The following is a 21,394-nucleotide window of genomic DNA, read 5'->3' on the forward strand; positions in this document are numbered from 1 at the left end:
CTAGTTCTAGACCCCCCCCCCCTTCTCCTAAGAAATCCCCGGATAGAAAAAGATCTCACGATCATGAAAGAGATAAAAAATAACAAATGAACTTACTTCTCACAACTTTTATATTATGATGGAGAAGACAGGAAATTATGAAAGAAAACACATAAAATAAAACAAATGTCATTAATCCAAACAAAAGGATACTTATCCCTTCCCTCTCCTCCCCTAAAGTTTCCCCCCTCGCCCCTCCCATCTCGATATACCAGAGCTTTTTCAAATAAGGGGTAGGAACTTTTCTGTTGTGAATCTTGGGATCAAGCATTGATCTCCATTCTATGCAGATGTACGAATTAATAAAACTTGCCCCCCCCCCCTCGTTGGAAGATGGGAGGAGTAATGTGCCGACTATTTAGCCTCTGCATTTTATCTAATTTATAATTTCCTTGACTGAAGTTGCACATTGAATAAAATATTTCATTTGGGCTTTAATAAAAATAGTGTTAAATTTGGATTTAGAATTTTTTTAAGGACCAAAATCTCCACTTTAGAATTCTTACAGTCTAGGAAAGTAATCAGTGGAACAAAATACCAATGCCTCTTTTAGACTGTGAGTGGACCATTCTAAAAATCAAATAAAAGGGCTAAAAGGAGTCCCTTTTTTCAGATGCACCCAAGGTGCCAGTAATAAGACATAAAGAAATAAACGATAATCAATCAATCAATCAATCAATCAGATGCACCCAACATTTTTCCAGGCATGGGACGCCACCCTAATGTTTACGTCTCCCTCCTCTCTCATCCCCTAAGACCCAGTAATTTTGAAATTCAAATATAGACAACTTTAAAGTTCTATCAGTTTCGAAAATGAGCATCATAAACTTTCTACCAACATGAGTTGTCAGCACGTATCGGGACCACAATTTTCCTTTAAAAAGTGCAGAAGGAGGGATTGTTGGGTCATTTCATATATGGACATTTCGTAGATAGGACATTTCATAGATAGGACATTTCGTAGATAGGACATTTCGTAGATAGGACATTTCGTAGATAGGACATTTAGATAGGACATTTCGTAGATAGGACATTTTGTAGATATGACATTTCGTAGATAGGACATTTCGTAGATAGGACATTTTGTAGATAGGACATTTCGTAGATAGGACATTTCGTAGATAGGACATTTCGTAGATAGGACATTTTATAGATAGGACATTTCATAGATAGGACAATTTATAGATAGGACATTTCGTAGATGGACATTTCAAAGATAGACATTTCGTAGATAGGACATTTCGTAGATAGGACATTTCGTAGATAGGACATTTCATAGATAGGACATTTTATAGATAGGACATTTCATAGATAGGACAATTTATAGATAGGACATTTCGTAGATGGACATTTCATTGATAGACATTTCGTAGATAGGACATTTTGTAGATAGGACATTTCATAGATAGGACATTTCATATATAGACATTTCGTAGATAAACATTTCATATATGGACATTTCGTAGATAGGACATTTCGTAGATAGAACATTTCGTAGATAGGACATTTCGTAGATAGGTCATTTCATATATGGACATTTCGTAGATAGGACATTTAATACATAGGACATAGAATAGATAGACATTTCGTAGATAGGACATTTCATATATAGGACATTGAATATTTAGACATTTCGTAGATAGGTCATTTCATATATGAACATTTCGTAGATAGGACATTTCGTAGATAGAACATTTCGTAGATAGGACATTTCGTAGATAGGTCATTTCATATATGGACATTTCGTAGATAGGACATTTCATACATAGGACATAGAATAGATAGACATTTCGTAGATAGGACATTTCATATATAGGACATTGAATATTTAGACATTTCGTAGATAGGAAATTTCGGAGATAGGACATTTCGTAGATAGGACATTTTATAGATAGGACATTTCGTAGATAGGAAATTTCGTAGATAGGACATTTAGATAGGACATTTCGTAGATAGGACATTTCGTAGATATGACATTTCGTAGATAGGACATTTCGTAGATAGGACATTTCGTAGATGGACATTTCAAAGATAGGACATTTCATAGATAGGACATTTCATAGATAGGACATTTAAAATATTGGACATTTTAAAGGCACAGAGAAGAATTTTCATAGATTATGAAATAATATAAATGATTTTTCCAAATTGCTCTTATTTTTGGGTTTCCAGCATGAAAGGAAAAACGTTTCACGAAATTTTGCATTTTTCGCATTTTTTGCATTTCGTTCGCTGGCGAAAAATACGAAAACTTTCGCAAAAAAATGCGAAAAACGAAAATTTCGCGAAAAAATACTGTCAATCTAAAAGAATCTTTCTTGTAATTGGCTGGTTCATGGGTAGCTAGATTTGGGTGAACGTACGTGGAAGTCGTGGACGGACAGAAGCTCAGTTAGATAATTAGAGAAATCAAATTCTCTTCATCAAACATTCATTAAAGTAAAGGAAGAGAAATTATTAATATGATAATAAAGCTTCAAATGTTGAGCTATCAGAGCAGAGAATTCAACCGTTTTTTTTGCGCAAAATTTTTTCTGTCATTGAAATTATCCTTAGCTGTCTGTGAAATTTCCCGTCTTTAAAAGGTCCTAACCTGGAACTTTTAGGTATTAAGAACTCTGGAAAATTATCATCTGTTCATGAAAACTATTCTATTTCTATGAAAATTCCACTCTGTCTATGAAACCTATGAAATACCCTATCTATAAATTTCTTCTATACAAAATTTAGCTTGTCTGGGTGTCTGTCTGTTTGTTTGTATCCAATAAACGTGAAAACGGCTGAACCGATCGGGCCCAAATTTTGTGTGGGACCCCATGTTACCCCAGGGAAGGTTTATGAATGATCAAAATTTTAAAAATTTGTATTCAAAAGTTTTTTATTTGTCTAAAATTTTGAAAATGCGCTAAAAATATTGTGAAATCAGCAAACTTTTTGTTTTGTTTTATACTGTACAAAGAGAAGATGCTCACAGATAAAGCCACAATTAAAAGTTGAAATAGAATATGGGCACGAAGCGCGGCGCCCTAAAAGCCTAGTTTTCTATAAAATGTCCTATCTATAAAATGTCCTACCTATAAAATGTCCTATCTATAAAATGTCCTATCTATAAAATGTTCTATCTATAAATTGTCCTATCTATAAAATGTCCTATCTATAAAATGTCCTATCTATAAAATGTCCTATCAATGAAATATCCTATCTATGATTTTTTTTATGTATGATATGTCCATCTATAAAATGTCTTTCTATGAAATGACTCAACATCATAAAACCCTGGCACCTATGACTGTGAGCTTCCCAAATTTTCTATACAAGCCTCCTCAATACAGTATAGAAACAGACACCTGCAAATCTGAGAGGCTCTCTTGCTGAGAGGCTCTCTTTCTGAGAGGCTCATGGCAGCGGGGTCTTCCCTCCCTTATCGAAGCAAATATAAGTTTAATATTAGATATATATCTGTAATGGTGGTAACTGCTGGGAAACATTGACAACTTGTAAATAGTCAACATAAAACTTAAGGATTTGATGAAACATATTGTTTTATTTTTCTTTTGCACACGCTAAACACAAAGGATGAGACTTTATAGAGACGACCTTATTTTATCTTTTCTTTTACATTTTTGGAATGTAAGAAAGAAAAAAATTCAAAATAATTCCGGCCGATTGTTTCTTATATTTTAAGAAATTGGCCCAAGAATTTTGTTAAGCTGCAGCCGCTGCAGCGGTACATGTATAAAAGCATGTTATTTTTTTCTTTCAAATCGATTTTTTCCCTACAATAAATCCCGGGTTACCCCAAATAAATCCAACCATTTTGGTTCAGTCGTTTGGACAGCTATAACAGACAAATACAAATCAATACATGAGCGAAGAGCTTTATTAGATTAATAAGAAAAAACAGGCTTGACCGTTTAGTCTGATATGTACATCATGTACATCATGTACACTGTGCACTTTGCTTTAGCTGCCAGAAAGTTAGTTCGGTAGTTTTCAGTGTAACATTTCATAAAATGAAACTTATTCTATAAGAAAATTTTGCCACTTCATCTCTGCGCCGGATTACAATCCTGCAAATTCGTTTCTCTTAGTACAGCAATTTTTGATACACAAGCTTCATCTAAAATTGTCAGGTATATTCCCTTTTGAACTTTAAAACGCGCCTGGTACGAGTACGAACGCGGATGAAGAGAGGGCGCTGTAGACGAGTAGAGCGCGGCACCGAGTTCAGCTCGGTTCTGGTGAGCCCTGAGAAGCTCACTTCCACGACGACTTTCGACTTTAAAACTAATGCTTATATAAATTCATTTTTCAGAAATTATGAGAATGGAGGACTTTCCGAATGTTGAGATCTTCCATCTAAAACCGCGTAAGTTTTATACATCGCTCGTGAACAATTTTTTTTCATCAGTAAATAAAGATAATTTTTCAAGTTCGTTCGATCGATCTTTCATTTCTCTGAACGATCCAAATAGTTCGTCCATCGTTCGGTTTTTTGGACGACAACATTGTTCACAAAAAATTTCATTCGTTCTCTATGCCCAGGCCCCAACATTTTTCCTTCCTCCAGTCTTCTTTATTTTAAAAAATCAAAAAATATAAAATAGTATCTGAAAGGGCCCGGCGTTGTACGTGGAAAAATAAATATTAAAAAAAAATAAAAAAAGTTGAGAAATTTTTTTTCGATTTTTTAGCCTGTAACACCCACCGGCCACCCATGAGTGTCCACAAAAAAAAATCAGCCCAATCGGTTCAACCGTTTGACCGGCTATAGACAACATATATATATACGAATGTCTTGCTTTATTATATAGAAAAAATACATCAGTTTGGAAAAATATAAGGATCCAGGAAAGTATTCTCTAGATCATCAAACCCCATTTTCCTGCAGAAATTGAAGAATTATAATGGTTTGTTGTTTTATTTATGAAGCAGGGAAAATAACAGAATTTTCGGGCAATTTAAGTTTTAAGATTGGGAGAGGGTTAATTGTTAGTTCAAGTTCAATTGATATTTGGGACCTATTGTTCCAACATTTACCAATATTTACCAATTCGTTAGTAAACAAATTGTTTCTGTTTTTATATATCCAGGAGTATTCTGATATATTCTTTTGCATAAAATATAACCATAAACCATAGTGATAACTATAAAACTTTGGAATAGAAAGACGACTTTTAATTTAAATTATGACTTTATGATTGTCCAATAAGCACGGAAAACAAAAATTAATCAGTTTAAACCGAGCCATTTCCCTTGATTTGTGATTTAATATGTGTCTAGTAAAATTTTTTGCTTTCTAACAACATCAAAGTCGTCTTCTTATTTCGGAGTTTACTGGTTATCACTGATACCACGTAACATGGAAATAGAATGGCAATTTTCTATTCTTTAAGATTTGTTTTCAGATTTTCTTAAATGTTTTTTGATTACCGCGGAAAACTTTTAGTCAAACTTTAAAACTTGGTAAACTTTTCCCTATGTTGGTCTCAGTATAAGGGGGAGGGGGGGGGGTCACTCTAAACAAGATTTTTTAACATTTTGTATAAATTCATATTGATATTCATTTGAATTATTCATATACATGTAAGTTATCCACAAAAGATGAAACTTTCATGAGACTTGAAACTCATTAAGAATTCAAATCTAACGATTAAATTTAATCTTATACTTTTTTGGTTGAAATTTCAACCAAAAATTACAAAGTTACGACGGGAAATATATATAAATGGTTAGTTTCTGTAACTCTGTATACTATATAGTTTTCACTTATCCAGGGGTCCTAGTCACCACGCCCCCCCCCCTTTTGTCCAGGGGGGGTCTAAACCACCGCCCCCCCTATAGCCAGTATAGCCACCTCCCCCAGGTATACGCCCTTAACATTACTTCATATTTCTAAGCAAAAACACTCAATGTTTAAAAAAGAACAAACTAGAAATATTTTTTTTAATTCCTAAATTTATGTCGGTCTCTGCAGATCGAAAATTTTAATTTTATGCGGAATTACTCGTGCAACTTTTTGACCTCAGATTTCGTTTCAGATCAAGAATGAGAAAATTGCAAACGTGTTTATTTGCACAACATATTTTTTTCTTTCCACACTTCACATATATTCATCATTATATGATTGAAGAAACCAAATTTACTAGTCAATTACTATAGTACTTTGTGAACTCTGATATCGTTTTTTTTACCGCCTTTTTACTAATATAAATGACCTTTGAGTCCCCATCAAAGGGAGGTTAATTTACTGTTCGTCCCCTGGGACAATAAAGTAAATTAACTACCCGCTCTGCGAAGTTTTGTGGAAAAAATTGCGCATTTTCATCTCAAAAAAACGATTAAATTGAAACAACGGGTTCCCTTGACCAATTATGCCTGAAAAACATCCCTTGCTGCGCTCTGGATGTTTTGTAGACAAAAATGGTCCTTGGAACCCTTGATAAAGTAAAATTCCTTTAACTTCCCTGTAAAGTATTTGTAAATAACTAATACTAATACAATATCAACATTGAGAGAAGAAAAAGCCTGGTGATAAGACAAAACATTTCTAATCTAGCTCAAGTGAATTCTAACAGTTTCCCTCCAGCTAATTTAAACTGAATTAATTAACAATAAATTGAAGAAGTTTTTAATCTTACAAATGTTAAGCTTAGGAAAAAAAACAATTTTGATGAATTATAAAATAACAAATAATATTATTAACGCCAGTTGTAAAACATTTAAGTATTACCTACAATTTTTTTTTGTTATATTCGTGCATTCTTGTAAAACTTAAACCTTAGTTTGAGAAAAAACTATCAATTGACACGACATTCGTGACAGCTTGGGAGCCATTGAAAGACTTTATAAAATGCCTTCTTGTAAATTTTGAAATGGTTTTTATACTATTTTACCTTAATCTCAGAAATAGTAAAAATAAATAAAGAGCCATGCATGAGGGAACAGTTCTACAGAGTTCCTTACAATTATTCAATTAAAAACCTTTTTATGCATTAAGTCCCTCCAAAGCATTCTTGCTTCAGTGGGACACTAAGCGTAATTTAAAGCGATTCTCCAAGCAAAGAGGGCAATGCCTGATTCACAACTGTACCCTTTTAACCTTAGGCTATATACTAGAGTAGAGTGATCTTTCAGTTTAAACATATCGAAACCCACTCAAATTCCTTTTAAATGCGACTGTACGCTGTGTACAGTCTGAACTCTAACGGCTGATCTGTTACTTGCGTCACTAGAGCTAGAGTGTTTGTTATATTTAGTAGAAATGAACAAACAATGAATGCAAAAATCTTGTCTGTAGTTACGGCACCCAGCTGTGTCTGGAAACTAAGTTTTCTCTATAAAATCAGAAATTTTAAACCAAGCTAAGTCTTTCTCTGCACCAGCGGTTCTACCGAGTTCTCCGAGAAATATTTGAGTCAAATCAGTCTTGCAGGGGTTCCTGAGTTATAATCGGACATACACAAATAGAAAGGAGATATTCACTGCATAAATACATAGGTGCACAGCTACTTAATACGATAAAAACAATACATCCAATCTTAATTCAGGGTGTCCATATAAGCATGGAAAATTAGAGACACTAAAGACAGTCTTAGATTTCCGATCGTGAATAAATGACAAAGATTGCAAAATAAAATCGGTATATGTCTTGTCAGATTTTCAAAAAGATGTCTACACAGTTTGCACCTTTTAATTAATAAGATTTTAAATAAATGTAGATATTAAACATTTGAACTTTTTTTTTATAAATTCAATTAATCAATATCTCTTTAAAATTTATGAAGAAATACAAATGGTAGACCACATTTTGGAATTCTTGCGAGACTAGTAGTTTTATGAGGCAATTGTGAAAACAGTATTACCACAATAATTTTGTTTAAGAAATGATGCCGCGTGAAAAAAAGAAAGTTGTCACTTAAATCCCATGTTTATTGGGACACCTTGTATAATAGAGGATAAAGGGTGAGGAGGGTTGTATTCGGAGAAAACATTGGGATTTAAATAATCCCGTCCAATTACAGTTTAATCCACATGAAAACAGAGATACACATTATACAGCGGGAAAATAGTTACACATCTAATTGTTGCTTGTGATACTTGTGATACAGTGAGATCCATTAAACTGTTGAAGACGAGATTTCAAGGGAGTGAGCGGCAAGATATGGTTAGTTGTAGACGGCTAGAAAACGATGAAATGACAAATTGGCCCGCTGGAATCAGTATCAATATTTCCCGATTATAAGAACAGATAAACAATCAAACCCAACCTATACCAAATTAATAACATTCATATCCAACCTTTTCAACAGCCATCCTTAACCCGTACTATCTATAGAAACAAGCTGTCATGGCAAGCTGTCATAGAGAGAGAGAATTAAAGAAATATTATCCGGTATTCGCGCATTCTTAGGAGTTTTATCTATCCCCCCCTCCGCCAAGCTACGCCCCACGCCTCTCAGAGAGGGGATTTAAGTTAAAGACGACATTAGACGGAGACCTATTATTAATGGTTGACATTAGTTTTGTTTATCGTTTTGGAGCGTTTTTTGACAGAAAAAGTGTAAAAACTATGTTACAACATTTTTGCTTCGGTTTTTGATTTCTTTGCATATAACTTTATGCAGCTAAGGTCAACATTTGACATTGCATGAAACAAATATTTAGAATAAACAATTAAAATTTTTGTTTTTCTTGCGCTTTGCTAAATTTGACCCTGAAAGAAAATGTAAGCATCAACAACCCAAATACGAACAACATGAATGATCTGAAGGCACATAAAGCTATGGTAGTTGAGCTGTGCTGAGAGTGTAGTATTGTATACATTATTTAGGATTCATTTGAGACCTATACGACGTTTTGACAGTGTTAAATTTCAGAATAAGAGCGGAAATTTAATCTTTAAAATTCTTCCGGATTGTCTGTTTAGGGGGATCAAATCAAATCAAATCAGACTCTCATAGTGTCCTCCTTCCACTCCCCAAACTTGAACTGAATAATACTAAGTCATGTCTGGAGAAAGGTCTTATAGCTTGTAGACAAGTATGGTTCTATATTTGCCCTGATTTTGATAATTTTCCTGGATTTTTTGTTTCTTTACAAACCAGAAAATAGTTAAGGATAATGGTTCGTTTAAAGAAGATAAAGTTAAACCACTACAGTGGACATCCGACATTGTGCCAGATTTCCGATATCAGCCACTAGATTGAGTCCCAAGCACATTGGCTTCTATAATAGACTACAACCAGCGTGTTACGCGAGCCATGCTGCGTATAGAAAGTCTGTTTGTCGTCCCTGCGTATTTCTGAGTTTCTCCTGAAGATCTGTACGGAATGTATTGTGAAAAAACTAGTTTAGGAACTGTTTACAGTCCGACTGCGCAGACGCAAGATTTCTAGCGGAGTAGTAGTGATATTTATATTCAGTATATGTTTATTCGTTTTGCAAGTATTTTCCGTGNTTTGTACAGAAGTGGTGATGGTAGGCTTAAGAGGTTGATCTGAAATCACCTCTGTTCTGTTTCCAATCTAAAGGCGGAAGGTTCTTAGGGAACGAGATAAAACCTTGTAAGGGCCTGAATAGAGAGGAGCCAGAGGAGGAACATGCCCATCCTTGCGTACAAAAACCATGGGACAGGACAAGAGAGTATTTGCTCTGGAAGATCTGAAGCTGTTGGAATATTATGGCGAGCAGGGAAGGGGCGGAAACTAGACATCAGGCTTCTGAGATCTTTGTAAAATTGATTGGAAGGCAGATCTTGAACTACCAGTTAAATATTTTATGTGATAAATTAAGGAGATGAAACAGCATTTCAGGTTTTATAATTTTAATATATTACCTTCTCTAGGCTAGGGCTGGGCGCGTTCCTGGTGGAACAATCGTTCTTTACCGAGAACAAACGGAACAATCAAGAACGATCCCATTGTTCCAGAAAAAAACGCTTAGAACGCGTTCTTAAAAATATTGGAAGGATTAGTAAAAGAACGGTTAAAATCGGTAACGCGTTCTTATTATCAAGAACGCGTTCTAAGTTGGGAACGCATTTTAAATCAGGAATGTGTTCTAAATCATCTAGAAATAGTTAAAGATTTTTTTTATTTAATCACCTGACCCCCGTCCATATATCTTTGCAATCCTATGTTGTAGACCTTAGATATTTCAAACTATGAATTCTGTTGGATCAAATGATCTAAGTTTAAAATATCAAAGGCACCAACAGGTTGCAAAGTTGCAGTGATGAGAAAATTTAAGTTAGTGTCCATGACTCAATTCCTCGTATTAAGCAACAATAAATGTGCAGAAAATTTGCACGTTTTGCACAAGTGTTATTTTATTGCACATTGCACAGGATCTGGTGGGACTAACTTTCCAGATTCATCTCTCTCTGCACCTAAACTTCAAATACAAGGCAAATATCAGGGATTTTAAATTCAGAGCTCTTTGTGCATTTAAGTCAAATTAAATTTTTCCATATACAACTGCGGAACGGGACGGAATGGAATGATAAAAAAGAATGAGAACGGAACGATTTAGCTGAAGGCCCTCGTTCTAGACCGGAACGGAATGATTTCAAAAAATTCAGACGGTGCCCAGCCCTACCCCTCTCTATTAATGTAGTACTCCTAGGTTTCCTGTTTTTTTAAAGACCAAAATAGTTTGCTTGCTTTTAGATCATTTTTTGACAACAAAGATTTCATTCTCACTTTCCTTCTCAGCAAATCCTTGAAGCTCTGTGTTCTCACTTAAACAAAGATATTCCTTCATTCTTTCCTATGTTGTCAATAATCCAGCTATTCCTTGTATGCTTAAGCCCTTTCATCTGTTTCCTGACCTTCTTCTTTATTGACAAAAGACGACCTAACTTTGAGCTTATTAGGGATTTCTTCTTCCTACTCTCCTGGACTCCTGGAGACACTGAAAAACCTCGCAACTCATCAGTTATGAATGTACACTGCTAAGCTCCTATAAGACGTTCAAAGAATGAATTCTTGGGCTTTCGCCTCTTCTCAAGGGTGTTAGTAAATGAGGACCATTTCTTAATGTATTTAAATGGGTTTCTTTCCTTGTCACATTCTTGCTGTCTAGACTGTGTCATCTTGAACTCCCATAAAAGCGTGATATGATCAGATTCTACAGCTTTGCCCTATTCATCAATGATCCTGAAGTTCATGGTGGCTGCCAACACTCCTTTGGAGGCGATCCCATAATCATATATAATTGAACGAATCACATTATTTCCCATGTCTCTTTGTAACGTGAATTCCTCCACCACTACTCCATTCCAAGATAAAAGATTTATACAATACTGGTCGTTTTGCTCTGCAAATTCCATCAACAACTTGCCGTTGATGTTGGGGGGATTAGGGTAGCGATAATGAAGTCAAAAGTAAATAAGCCTTTCCACATGACCGTTGAAATCTCCCATAACATTAGTTTGATAGCCTTTACCATGGATATCTCTTGAATCTCCTCTATTATTTGGGTTTACAGTATTTATTGAGTTTTATAGTTCTCAGAACCTACTGGTGAATTTACTTGCATGTATATCATGTATGTCACTAACTTAGTATTAGCATCTTCTGCAAGTACCCACACTGGTTCTATAACGATCAATGCTGGTGCTTTATATTGAGTCATTTACTATTATTAGATAGTTAAATTCTCTTCATTAAAGTTTTCGCGGAATTTTTGTTTGCAAAAATTGTTATCGCAAAATTTCGCATCATTTTCACAATTTTTCGTGAAAATTTTCGTTCGATGGAAACCCTTTTCAAAACGCTATTGTTTTAGTCCGAAGTGATAAAATGCTTTTGTACAGAAGTTTTCTTTTTATCAAAAAGGTTCCAGCTTTTTTGGAATATATTTTGTTCCAAGCTTTATCAAAGGATAAAATTATCTAACAACGCGACATGGTAGAATCGATCAGTTTAATTTATCATCATTATCTGTGAATGTATTGATAGATACAAGAGAGTGTATTAATGAATAGTTTGGCTGCAGCAGTAAGATCAAAATGTATGTGAAGTCTAATGGTATGTCCAGGATTCTAAGGAAATAAATGCATGTTCTAAAATCCTTTTAGAATCAAGAACTAAAGTGCTGAAATAGACAAAGTGTAACATGATTTTATTTAGTCTTTGTCAACTTGAACAAGGAATTCAGGATTTGAGCTTAAAATATTTCAACATTTCAAACTTTGGATGGATAATAAAGTAGAGTTTGCACATCGTATAAAAAAATCGTTTTAATATCTTTAATCAAAGACCAAAGTAAATATTTGAGTTCGTGTATAATAAAAAAGATTTTTAAACATAAATTTGAACAAAGGATTAAGAACATGTTATTTGTAAGTCTTGTAACTCACGCTGCAGTAAAATATACAATCAAAATTGGATTTTTAAGTGTTGGGGTTTCTTACTTTCTTTCCTTACTTTACCCCTCTTCTGTTCACCATACATGCTTTACCTCTCTACTGTTCACCAATCATACCATACCTTTCCTTAAAATTAACCCCATTTTGTTTCCTTTCATCTTTTACCTTTTCTTTTTAAATGACTTAGTGTTATGTATTAGTTATTTGTTAATATCAAAATGTAAATTGCATGTTTATAAAATGTAGTGCTCGTAGTCATATTATCAATTCGTACTATTTCCTTGACTGTAGTCGTGTTGTGTGTCTGTACCGAAAGAGTGTGAGTAAAGTTTACCGAACTTGTCTGCAAAGCAGTGCGACTGACTTTCTCATGCCAGACCAGCGCCATTTCCTTCTCCTTTATTTCTATTCCCTGGTCACTCCCTTTAACGATTGTATAACATCTGCCCAACTTTACAGCCGTCCTACAATACTACCCACACATAGTTTTTCAGCAGCTTCAAGCTGCTGTTGGTCCGATGTACTGTAGGTCGGATACACACTTCATTGAAAAAAAGTGAATTCGATCTACTGTAGGTCGGTTGCACAGCTTTTCTTAAAGGGAGTGACCGGCTATGTAAGGTAATTGAACTGAGTATGCAGTGTTGTCGAAAACTTCTCCAGGATTCATTTGAGACATATTTCACTTTTTAAAGATCTGTAAATCCTGAGTTTGAGCGCAAATTCGACGTTCAAAACTCCTGATTTGGGGGTGGATACGCTTTCAGAATTAGTTTTTTTTTAAATTATTAAATAACGACAACGAAAAATAAAGTAAAAATTATACAGTAATCTAATTAGATGGCTAGGAACATATTTCACAAAAGAAATTTGTCAATTAATCAATGCTAAAATCGATTATTTCGTTTTCATTATTATTTTGAATTTCTAATTTTCTTTGAATTTATTCGCAGATTTCTTCAAATTCTTTAAATGTCGTCTTTTCAAAAATAATTATAGAAAATCTGCGAACATCTTTGTGAATAACGAGAAACTCGAATAATGAGATAATAGAAACTAATAATTGAACAAGATTACCTATTTTCGATGATAAGATTAATTTTTATTTTCTCAAAATGTTCCTAAACATGACGTCTGTAGTTTATTGTAGAATATTTTTACACTTTATGTCGTCGTTAATTAATAATTTAAAAAAAAAATAATTCTGAATGCGTATCCACCCCCAAATCAGGAGTTTTGAACGTCGAATTTGCACTTAAACTCAGGATTTACAGATCTTTAAAACGTTTAATATGTCTCAAATGAATCCTAAAGAAGTTTTCCACAACACTGCGTTCAACTACCTTACATAGCCGGTCACTCCCTTTAAGTTGCTTACTTTCTTTTGTAGGTCAGATGCACAACTAATTAGTAGGTTGGATGCACAACTTTTTCTCATTTAGAATGAATAAGATTTCCTTGTCTAAAGAGCTGAAAATTGACTATTGTCATAATTGCAATTTCTCTACAGGCGACTTGAGAATTTTTGCTGCAGAGTCGATGAAGGAAAATGTCAGAACTCAACATAATTAACGGACAAAACATCTCTTCAAATGGAGGTTTATTCAAAATTCAGTTCATAGTCTCTTTAATAAAATAATGTAAACAATAGGTTAAAGAATGGAATATATTTCAAATACTCTCTTATTATGAGAATTATCACAACACAGGACTAACAAAACAAAAATGGCGAAGATTTAACAACAAAAAGTGAGAAATGAGTTGGATTAAGATCTTAAAAAAGGAGACAAATTTATAATTTCAAAATTTTCAGATCCGGATTTCAAACTTTAAAGATGTCTCCAGCAAGAATTACTTCTTTTTAAAAGAATTGAAGGATAAAAAGATCTGAATCAGATTCAAAAGGCAAACCTAAAAAAGGAGGAATGTTTTTGGAAATTGGAATGAGTTTATTAAAGGATCGAGACTGCCAGATGGATGAAAGGATCGAGAACTGCCAGATGGATGAAAGGATCGAGACTGCCAGATGGATGAAAGGATCGAGACTGCCAGATGGATGAAAGGATCGAGACTGCCAGATGGATGAAAGGATCGAGACTGCCGGATGGGTGAAAGGATCGAGACTGCCGGATGGATGAAAGGATCGAGACGGCCGGATAAGTGAAAGGATCGAGACTTCCGGATGGATGAAAAGCATGTATGATTGATTGAGGGGGGGGGGGGTCTAGAATCTAGTTTAAAGATTTATAATCTGTAAGAAGTGTAGGACAAGAGGATTAACAACTATTTTCTTTCCAAATGAATCCAAAACAGATACTCCAGGAAACCAAATATATCTTTGTTTACATAAAAAGCGTACTGCAGACTCTGGTAGGAAAGTAAACAAACTCAGTGATGGTCACTGCACTACACTTAATTTTGTAAACAGTTGTATGGGGGTTACTGGTGTACCTTTCTTGTCTACGATTCTAATGATGTGTACTGTAGTTTACACTGTATAAATTATTACTGTAAACTGTACACAGTAAACAAACTGTGTACACGAAGGAATCTGAATGATACAGCACGTAAGACTAGAGTATAAACAAATAGAATCTAGAAAACACGAACATAACTGTAAAACTAAATACAGATTAAATAAAGTGGATTTAAAAAAATAAATATAATAATCAACAAAAGGAGTTAGAATTTGGGTGTATGGTAGTTTTTAAAGAAAAAATGTTGTGATTTTGACTCAAAATCAAAAATTAAAGAAGAAGTTAAAAATACGTAAAATTTGCAGCAACACTTATTTAAACGGTTCATTTTCTCTTATTTTCAAAATATATAATTTAATACATACACAAGAAAAAGGGGTTAAAATACTTCAGCAAACATTTTGTTTTAATATTTGAAAGAATTATTTAGGTAGGTTTCTTGGGTCTGCACTAACAGCGGGATTCTAAATATTTTAACACTCATCTCAAAAAGCATGATTTATCTCTATAAAACAGAAATGTAACATGCACCGTGTACATATATTATGTAATTTCACATCTTATTAAATCTAAATTCAATTGTTTCCCCTAATTTAGTCAAAGACCCATAAAATATTTTGAAAATGGATTTTTGAAATAAGTTTTCTACAAATATATGCCCCGTACTAAACTTTACAATTACCCCGAATCAATAAAATTGTTCACAACTGTCCAAGCTTCTCTAGAGTTACAATACATCCTTGGTTTTGAATCCGTTCATCTCATAGAATATAAAAAATTTAAATGTTTAACACTCCTTTGATTTTGTGATACTTTTCTTATCCCATCCTACCAGAGAAATATTTTAAAAATAAGTTATCTTGATTCGTGTCTAAATTTGTTTTGAGTCAGCCATTTTGATTTCCAGTTTGCGCGCATACGCATTTAATTATGCCATCTCGCCCATTTCTTGCTCAGTATCACGTGATGCAGCCTCTTCATCATTCTTCTTCAACCTAAATTATTTAATTACTAGCTTGAGAACCCACCGATGCCCAGCCTCCCAGGGGAGTCATAGTTAGTCCCACCGATTACCCGCACTTGGTCGTAAATTACGATTTAGCTATTTTTCCCGTTTAAAGGTAACCCACTCAACTTAGAATCTCAAAACCAAGCTAAGAACATTCCCGCGGCTCTCCCGAGTTCTCCTATCCAAATTTGAGGCAAATCAGTCCAGAGGTTCCTGAGTTATGATCGGACAAACAAACAAACAGAGATAACAACTTTATATATATATAAATATACAATGGGACCCATAACATTGTGGAATAGGCAGACGTCATTTAAACAATTCTTATGAGTATTTAATATTTTAAGTTTTTCAAACTTTTCCGTTTAGATCGGAGCTTTATTATGTCGTAGTTAGGTCTAATGACCTAAATGACCTCCAAAAATGAAAATGTTTTAACTATGGCTTTATGCATATCAAACAAATGATAGGAACCCAGGGAATACAGTAGCAGCAATGAATTAAGTGTTTGACCATCTAAATGAACTAAATGACCTCCAAAAATGAAAATGTTTCAACTATGGCTTTATGCATATCAAACGAAAGCTAGGAACCCAGGAAATACAGTAGCAGCAATGGATCCAGTGTTTGATCATCTAATGTCCTAAAATGACCTCCAAAATGAAAATGTTTGTACATGTATGTATATAAATCAAAAGCTATGAACCCAGGGAATACAGAAGCATCAAAAAAAGAAGAAGCTGGGCGTTGTTAAATGAATAGGGTCATCCCCTTTTTAAAAAAGAGTTTCCAAAGACACCATTAGCAGTGAGTAAATATAAGTGACTTTGAGGAAAAAATAATGAATATGTGACTCGGACTCTGATATAGAATTTATATGACTCCCTACCCTCCCCCTCCCCTCAAGCGGTAGTCTTATACTTACGGCATTCTTTAAACAAAACTATTTTTGTTCTTGCATTATTTTATTAATGAAGAAAAATGAAGAATTGATTCGGGATCAATTTTCACCATAATCATTGATAATGGTTTCAAACGGTCTTTTATCAACCTATTAATAACAAAGCTTTCATGCAAGGCGATTCCAAATCAGTATGAAAACCATGGTATGTAAATTATACTTGTATAAAACTGCTATATTTTGCAATCGCTATTCGTTGAGCTCACCTTTCGACCTTGTCGTAGGTTTTCTTTAAAAACACCTTCATCCCTGCATAGTCAGGGGGGCGCTGCACCATTAGTTCATTACAAATCTAAAATAGTAGGGGAAATGTTGTTAATTTTTATCGGCATACGAGATCTGCTATGACGTCACATCCTGTTATATAAGTGTGTCTAGAAAAATATAACCAAACCAAACTGTCATTATTCAAGAAACCATCAACAGGATTAGATCTGAGTATGAGTATATACTTTTCCATTTTAAACACTAGGGGGTATATATATATATATGAATATATTAGGAATTTGAGAAGGAAATAGTCGTTTTAGTATAAAGTGTGCTCGACATGTGAGTCGGCTTTATTTGTTGTTTAGGTTTGGGTGTTCAAATGATACGAGATATTAGGTACTCGTAGAATTTCGATATATTCCATATATATATATACCCAATAAACGTAAACTATATATTTTTCTAACCAATAGATAACTGGATTTGTACAAATAAGCAAGAGCTCGATAGAGATAAAAAATGAAATTTTTTCCGAACGCCGACCAAATACCAAAATGTAAGGAAAAAATACAATGTACACTCATTGACACAAAATACATCGCTAGTCCATTTAATACAAATATGTAGGAAACTATCAGTTCATTACAAATATAAAATAGGGGCAATGTACACTTATCGACCAGAATACTAAACTGTATACTGACCAGAATACTAAACTGTATACTGAACAGAATACTAAACTGTATACTGACCAGAATACTAAACTGTATACTGACCAGAATATTATACTGTATACTGACCAGAATACTATACTGTATACTGACCAGAATACTAAACTGTATACTGAACAGAATACTAAACTGTATACTGAACAGAATACTAGACTGTATACTGAACAGAATATTATACTGTATACTGACCAGAATACTATACTGTATACTGACCAGAATACTTAACTGTATACTGACCAGAATATTATACTGTATACTGAATAGAATACTAAACTGTATACTGAACAGAATACTATACTGTATACTGACCAGAATATTATACTGTATACTGACCAGAATACTATACTGTATACTGACCAGAATACTTAACTGTATACTGACCAGAATATTATACTGTATACTGACCAGAATACTATACTGTATACTGAACAGAATACTAAACTGTATAATGACCAGAATACTAGACTGTATACTGAACAGAATACTAAACTGTATACTGACCAGAATACTATACTGTATACTGACCAGAATACTAAACTGTATACTGAATAGAATACTAAACTGTATACTGAACAGAATACTATACTGTATACTGACCAGAATACTATACTGTATACTGAATAGAATACTAAACTGTATACTGATCAGAATACTAGACTGTATACTGAACAGAATACTAAACTGTATACTGACCAGAATACTAATCTGTATACTGACCAGAATACTAAACTGTATACTGACCAGAATACTAAACTGTATACTGACCTGAATGAACAGAATACTAAACTGTATACTGACCAGAATACTAAACTGTATACTGACCAGAATACTAAACTGTATACTGACCAGTATACTATAATGTATACTGAACAGAATACTAAACTGTATACTGACCAGAATACTAAACTGTATCTTGACCAGAATACTAAACTGTATATTGACCAGCATACTAAACTGTATACTGACCAGAATACTAGACTGTATGCTGAACAGAATACTAAACTGTATACTGACCAGCATACTAAACTGTATACTGACCAGAATATTATACAGTATACTGACCAGAATACTATACTGTATACTGAACAGAATACTAAACTGTATACTGAACAGAATACTAAACTGTATACTGAAAAGAATACTAAACTGTATACTGACCAGAATACTAGACTGTATACTGAACAGAATACTAAACTGTATACTGACCAGAATACTAATCTGTATACTGACCAGAATACTAAACTGTATCTTGACCAGTATACTATAATGTATACTGAACAGAATACTAAACTGCATACTGACCAGAATACTATACTGTATACTGACCAGAATACTTTATTGTATACTGACCAGAATACTAAACTGCATACTGACCAGAATACTATACTGTATACTGACCAGAATACTATACTGGCAGCTGTTTGTATACTGCTGTGAATAATAACAGGACAGTGAATAATGTATACTGTATAATGACTGGACAGTGTATAATGTATACTGTATATGACCGGACAGTGTATAATGTATTCTGTATAATGACCAGACAGTGTATAATGTATACTGTATAATGACTGGACAGTATACAATGTATACTGTATAATGTGTTCTGTGTATTGACTGGCCAGTAAATAATGTATACTGTAAATAAATAAATAACATGGTCAACCATCATCCCATGGGAGTCAGGGTTAAGCTCTCATCAAACCGTACCACCATATTGGTTGGCAGGGCGTCACTGGTCCATGTTTCAATGAAACAAAGTGTGGAGGGCCAGACAAGAGTCAAGTTAAAAGGCGGGCTGCCTTAAAACCGTTAGCACACTCTCCATAGCCTGACTGGTCCTGTTGGTACCAGCCAGAATAGAGGTTTAGACATAAATAGCAGATAGATACATATGGGGATGGCAATAAAAGGTAGATAATTGAATCATAAAAAATAGAGATAAAAATAGATAAAGCCAAACCCATTACCTTTATTCGTCCTCATTGATACCAGCATGAACTGATGTCATCCAGGCCTTGATAAGGACAGCCAGCTTTCTGCCTCGATTAAGCAACACCCCCTTGTCAGCCCAATCACCCCCAAGATAAGCCCTTAGAATTGCCTGATTACCATGAAGCCCTCTAGCCTTCGCTAAAAACACATACCTGGAAATACCTAGTGCCCTTCTTTGGGCTGCCACCACTGGGCACCTTAGTACGACATGTGACTCACCTAGTCTTACCCGAACGCCTAAGTCCTCACAGAATGGACATAGCTCATACATTATACCATACCTATTCCTATATCTATTTCCCAGCTGGGCATTACCACCTCGTATTTGGCTCAACAATTTACTTGCCTTGGAATTGTTTACATGCGCCTGTAGTTGGAACCACTTCCACGGTTGGGGTATCGCACCCACTGAGGGATGAGACCTCTTCACCTTCATCACAAACTTAACTGCTCTGTCCGCCATAGCCTTGACTAAATCCTGTCTCCTTTCAAAATCCGAGATGACACCAATATCCCTTTGGATGCTCATCCAAGACTTAACCCATGGATCACATCTGTTGTCAAGAAGCTCGCCCAGTACCTTAATTAGCACTTCATTGTGTTTCGACCTGACTACTGCCCAAATAAACAGAGCTTGACGTTTCTGAATCCTGTGTTCCAAAGGCATAAGACCCGCATCCACCCATGACATTACCCATGAAGAAGCGGCAGGGACCTGAAGGATGAACCTTCCAACCATACACTGCATTCTCTCCAACTCCTTTATTGTACTCTTTTTAAACACACACACCTCAGCACAGTACAAAATTGCCGGAATGGCACAGGATTCCCACAATCTCCGAGCCACAAAAGATCTATCCAGCACCCCCCGCAACAAGTTCATTATTGCATAGGCCTGGTTTGTAGCTCTGCGGACCAACGTCTTCCTCTACTTTCCATGACCCCACATACCCAGTATTGGTAAGGATGTATGTTTTAGAAGACAACAGCTTCATCTTCATGTCCAAGCAGAACTGTGAAACAATCCTCAACAGTCTATTCATACCTCTCTTCAGGGATCTTGACAAAAGCAATAAATCATCAGCAAAGAATAAAGCAGTTAACACCTTCTCCTTTAACTTCACCCCAAGCTTTGTGTCATCAAGAGCTACTCCTAATGATGCAACAAACAGAGCAAACAGCATAGGGGATAAACTACACCCCTGTTTCACCCCCTCACCCCCTGTGTGAAATACACTGGATCAGATAGCCCTCCCTTAAGACTTACCTTGACGCAATCATTAAAGTGCATAGCTCTAATTATAGCCACCACCCTACCTCCGAAACCTATACTCCTTAACTTTGTGTACAATAGCTCTCTACATACAGAATCATACACTTTGGCAATGTCACAGAAAGCAAGTGAATTCCGTTGCTTTTTCCTTTTGGCCAACCTCAAAGCGGCTAGGATCAGGAAAACATAATCTGAAGTCGATCTGTTTTTCCTAAATCCGTATTGAACTAAACCATAGAACCCCTCTCTCTCACAGATTTCATTCATGCATTTGTGCAATATTTTGGTAAGCACACTCAAGACTCCACTGGACACTGTTAGGGGAC

At 34.8% G+C, this 21,394-nt stretch overlaps 1 protein-coding gene across 5 annotated transcripts in view; it reads right to left on the bottom strand.

The window, feature by feature from the left end:
- Window positions 1-14,064: 14,064 nt before the first annotated feature.
- LOC111707646 (snurportin-1) overlaps window positions 14,065-21,394 on the bottom strand; it is a 36,173-nt gene continuing 28,843 nt past the window's right edge. The window contains exons 16-18 of one of the 5 annotated variants that reach the window (XR_002766493.1): window positions 17,066-17,151; window positions 15,722-15,884; window positions 14,065-14,185 (exon numbers count right to left, since the gene is read on the bottom strand). Coding sequence is in view for 1 of the 5 variants with exons in the window: in XM_023480778.1 (XP_023336546.1) it covers window positions 15,818-15,884; window positions 17,066-17,151 (153 nt within the window). In the remaining 4 variants the exon portion in view is untranslated. Of the gene's footprint in view, window positions 14,186-14,619; window positions 15,885-17,065; window positions 17,152-21,394 lie in introns of those variants that run through there. The other 4 variants (XR_002766491.1, XR_002766490.1, XR_002766492.1 and 1 more) reach the window with 4 other exon arrangements.

Source organism: Eurytemora carolleeae, unplaced genomic scaffold, assembly GCF_000591075.1.
Source record: "Eurytemora carolleeae unplaced genomic scaffold, Eaff_2.0 scaffold790, whole genome shotgun sequence".
Taxonomy (NCBI): Eukaryota; Metazoa; Arthropoda; class Copepoda; order Calanoida; family Temoridae; genus Eurytemora; species Eurytemora carolleeae.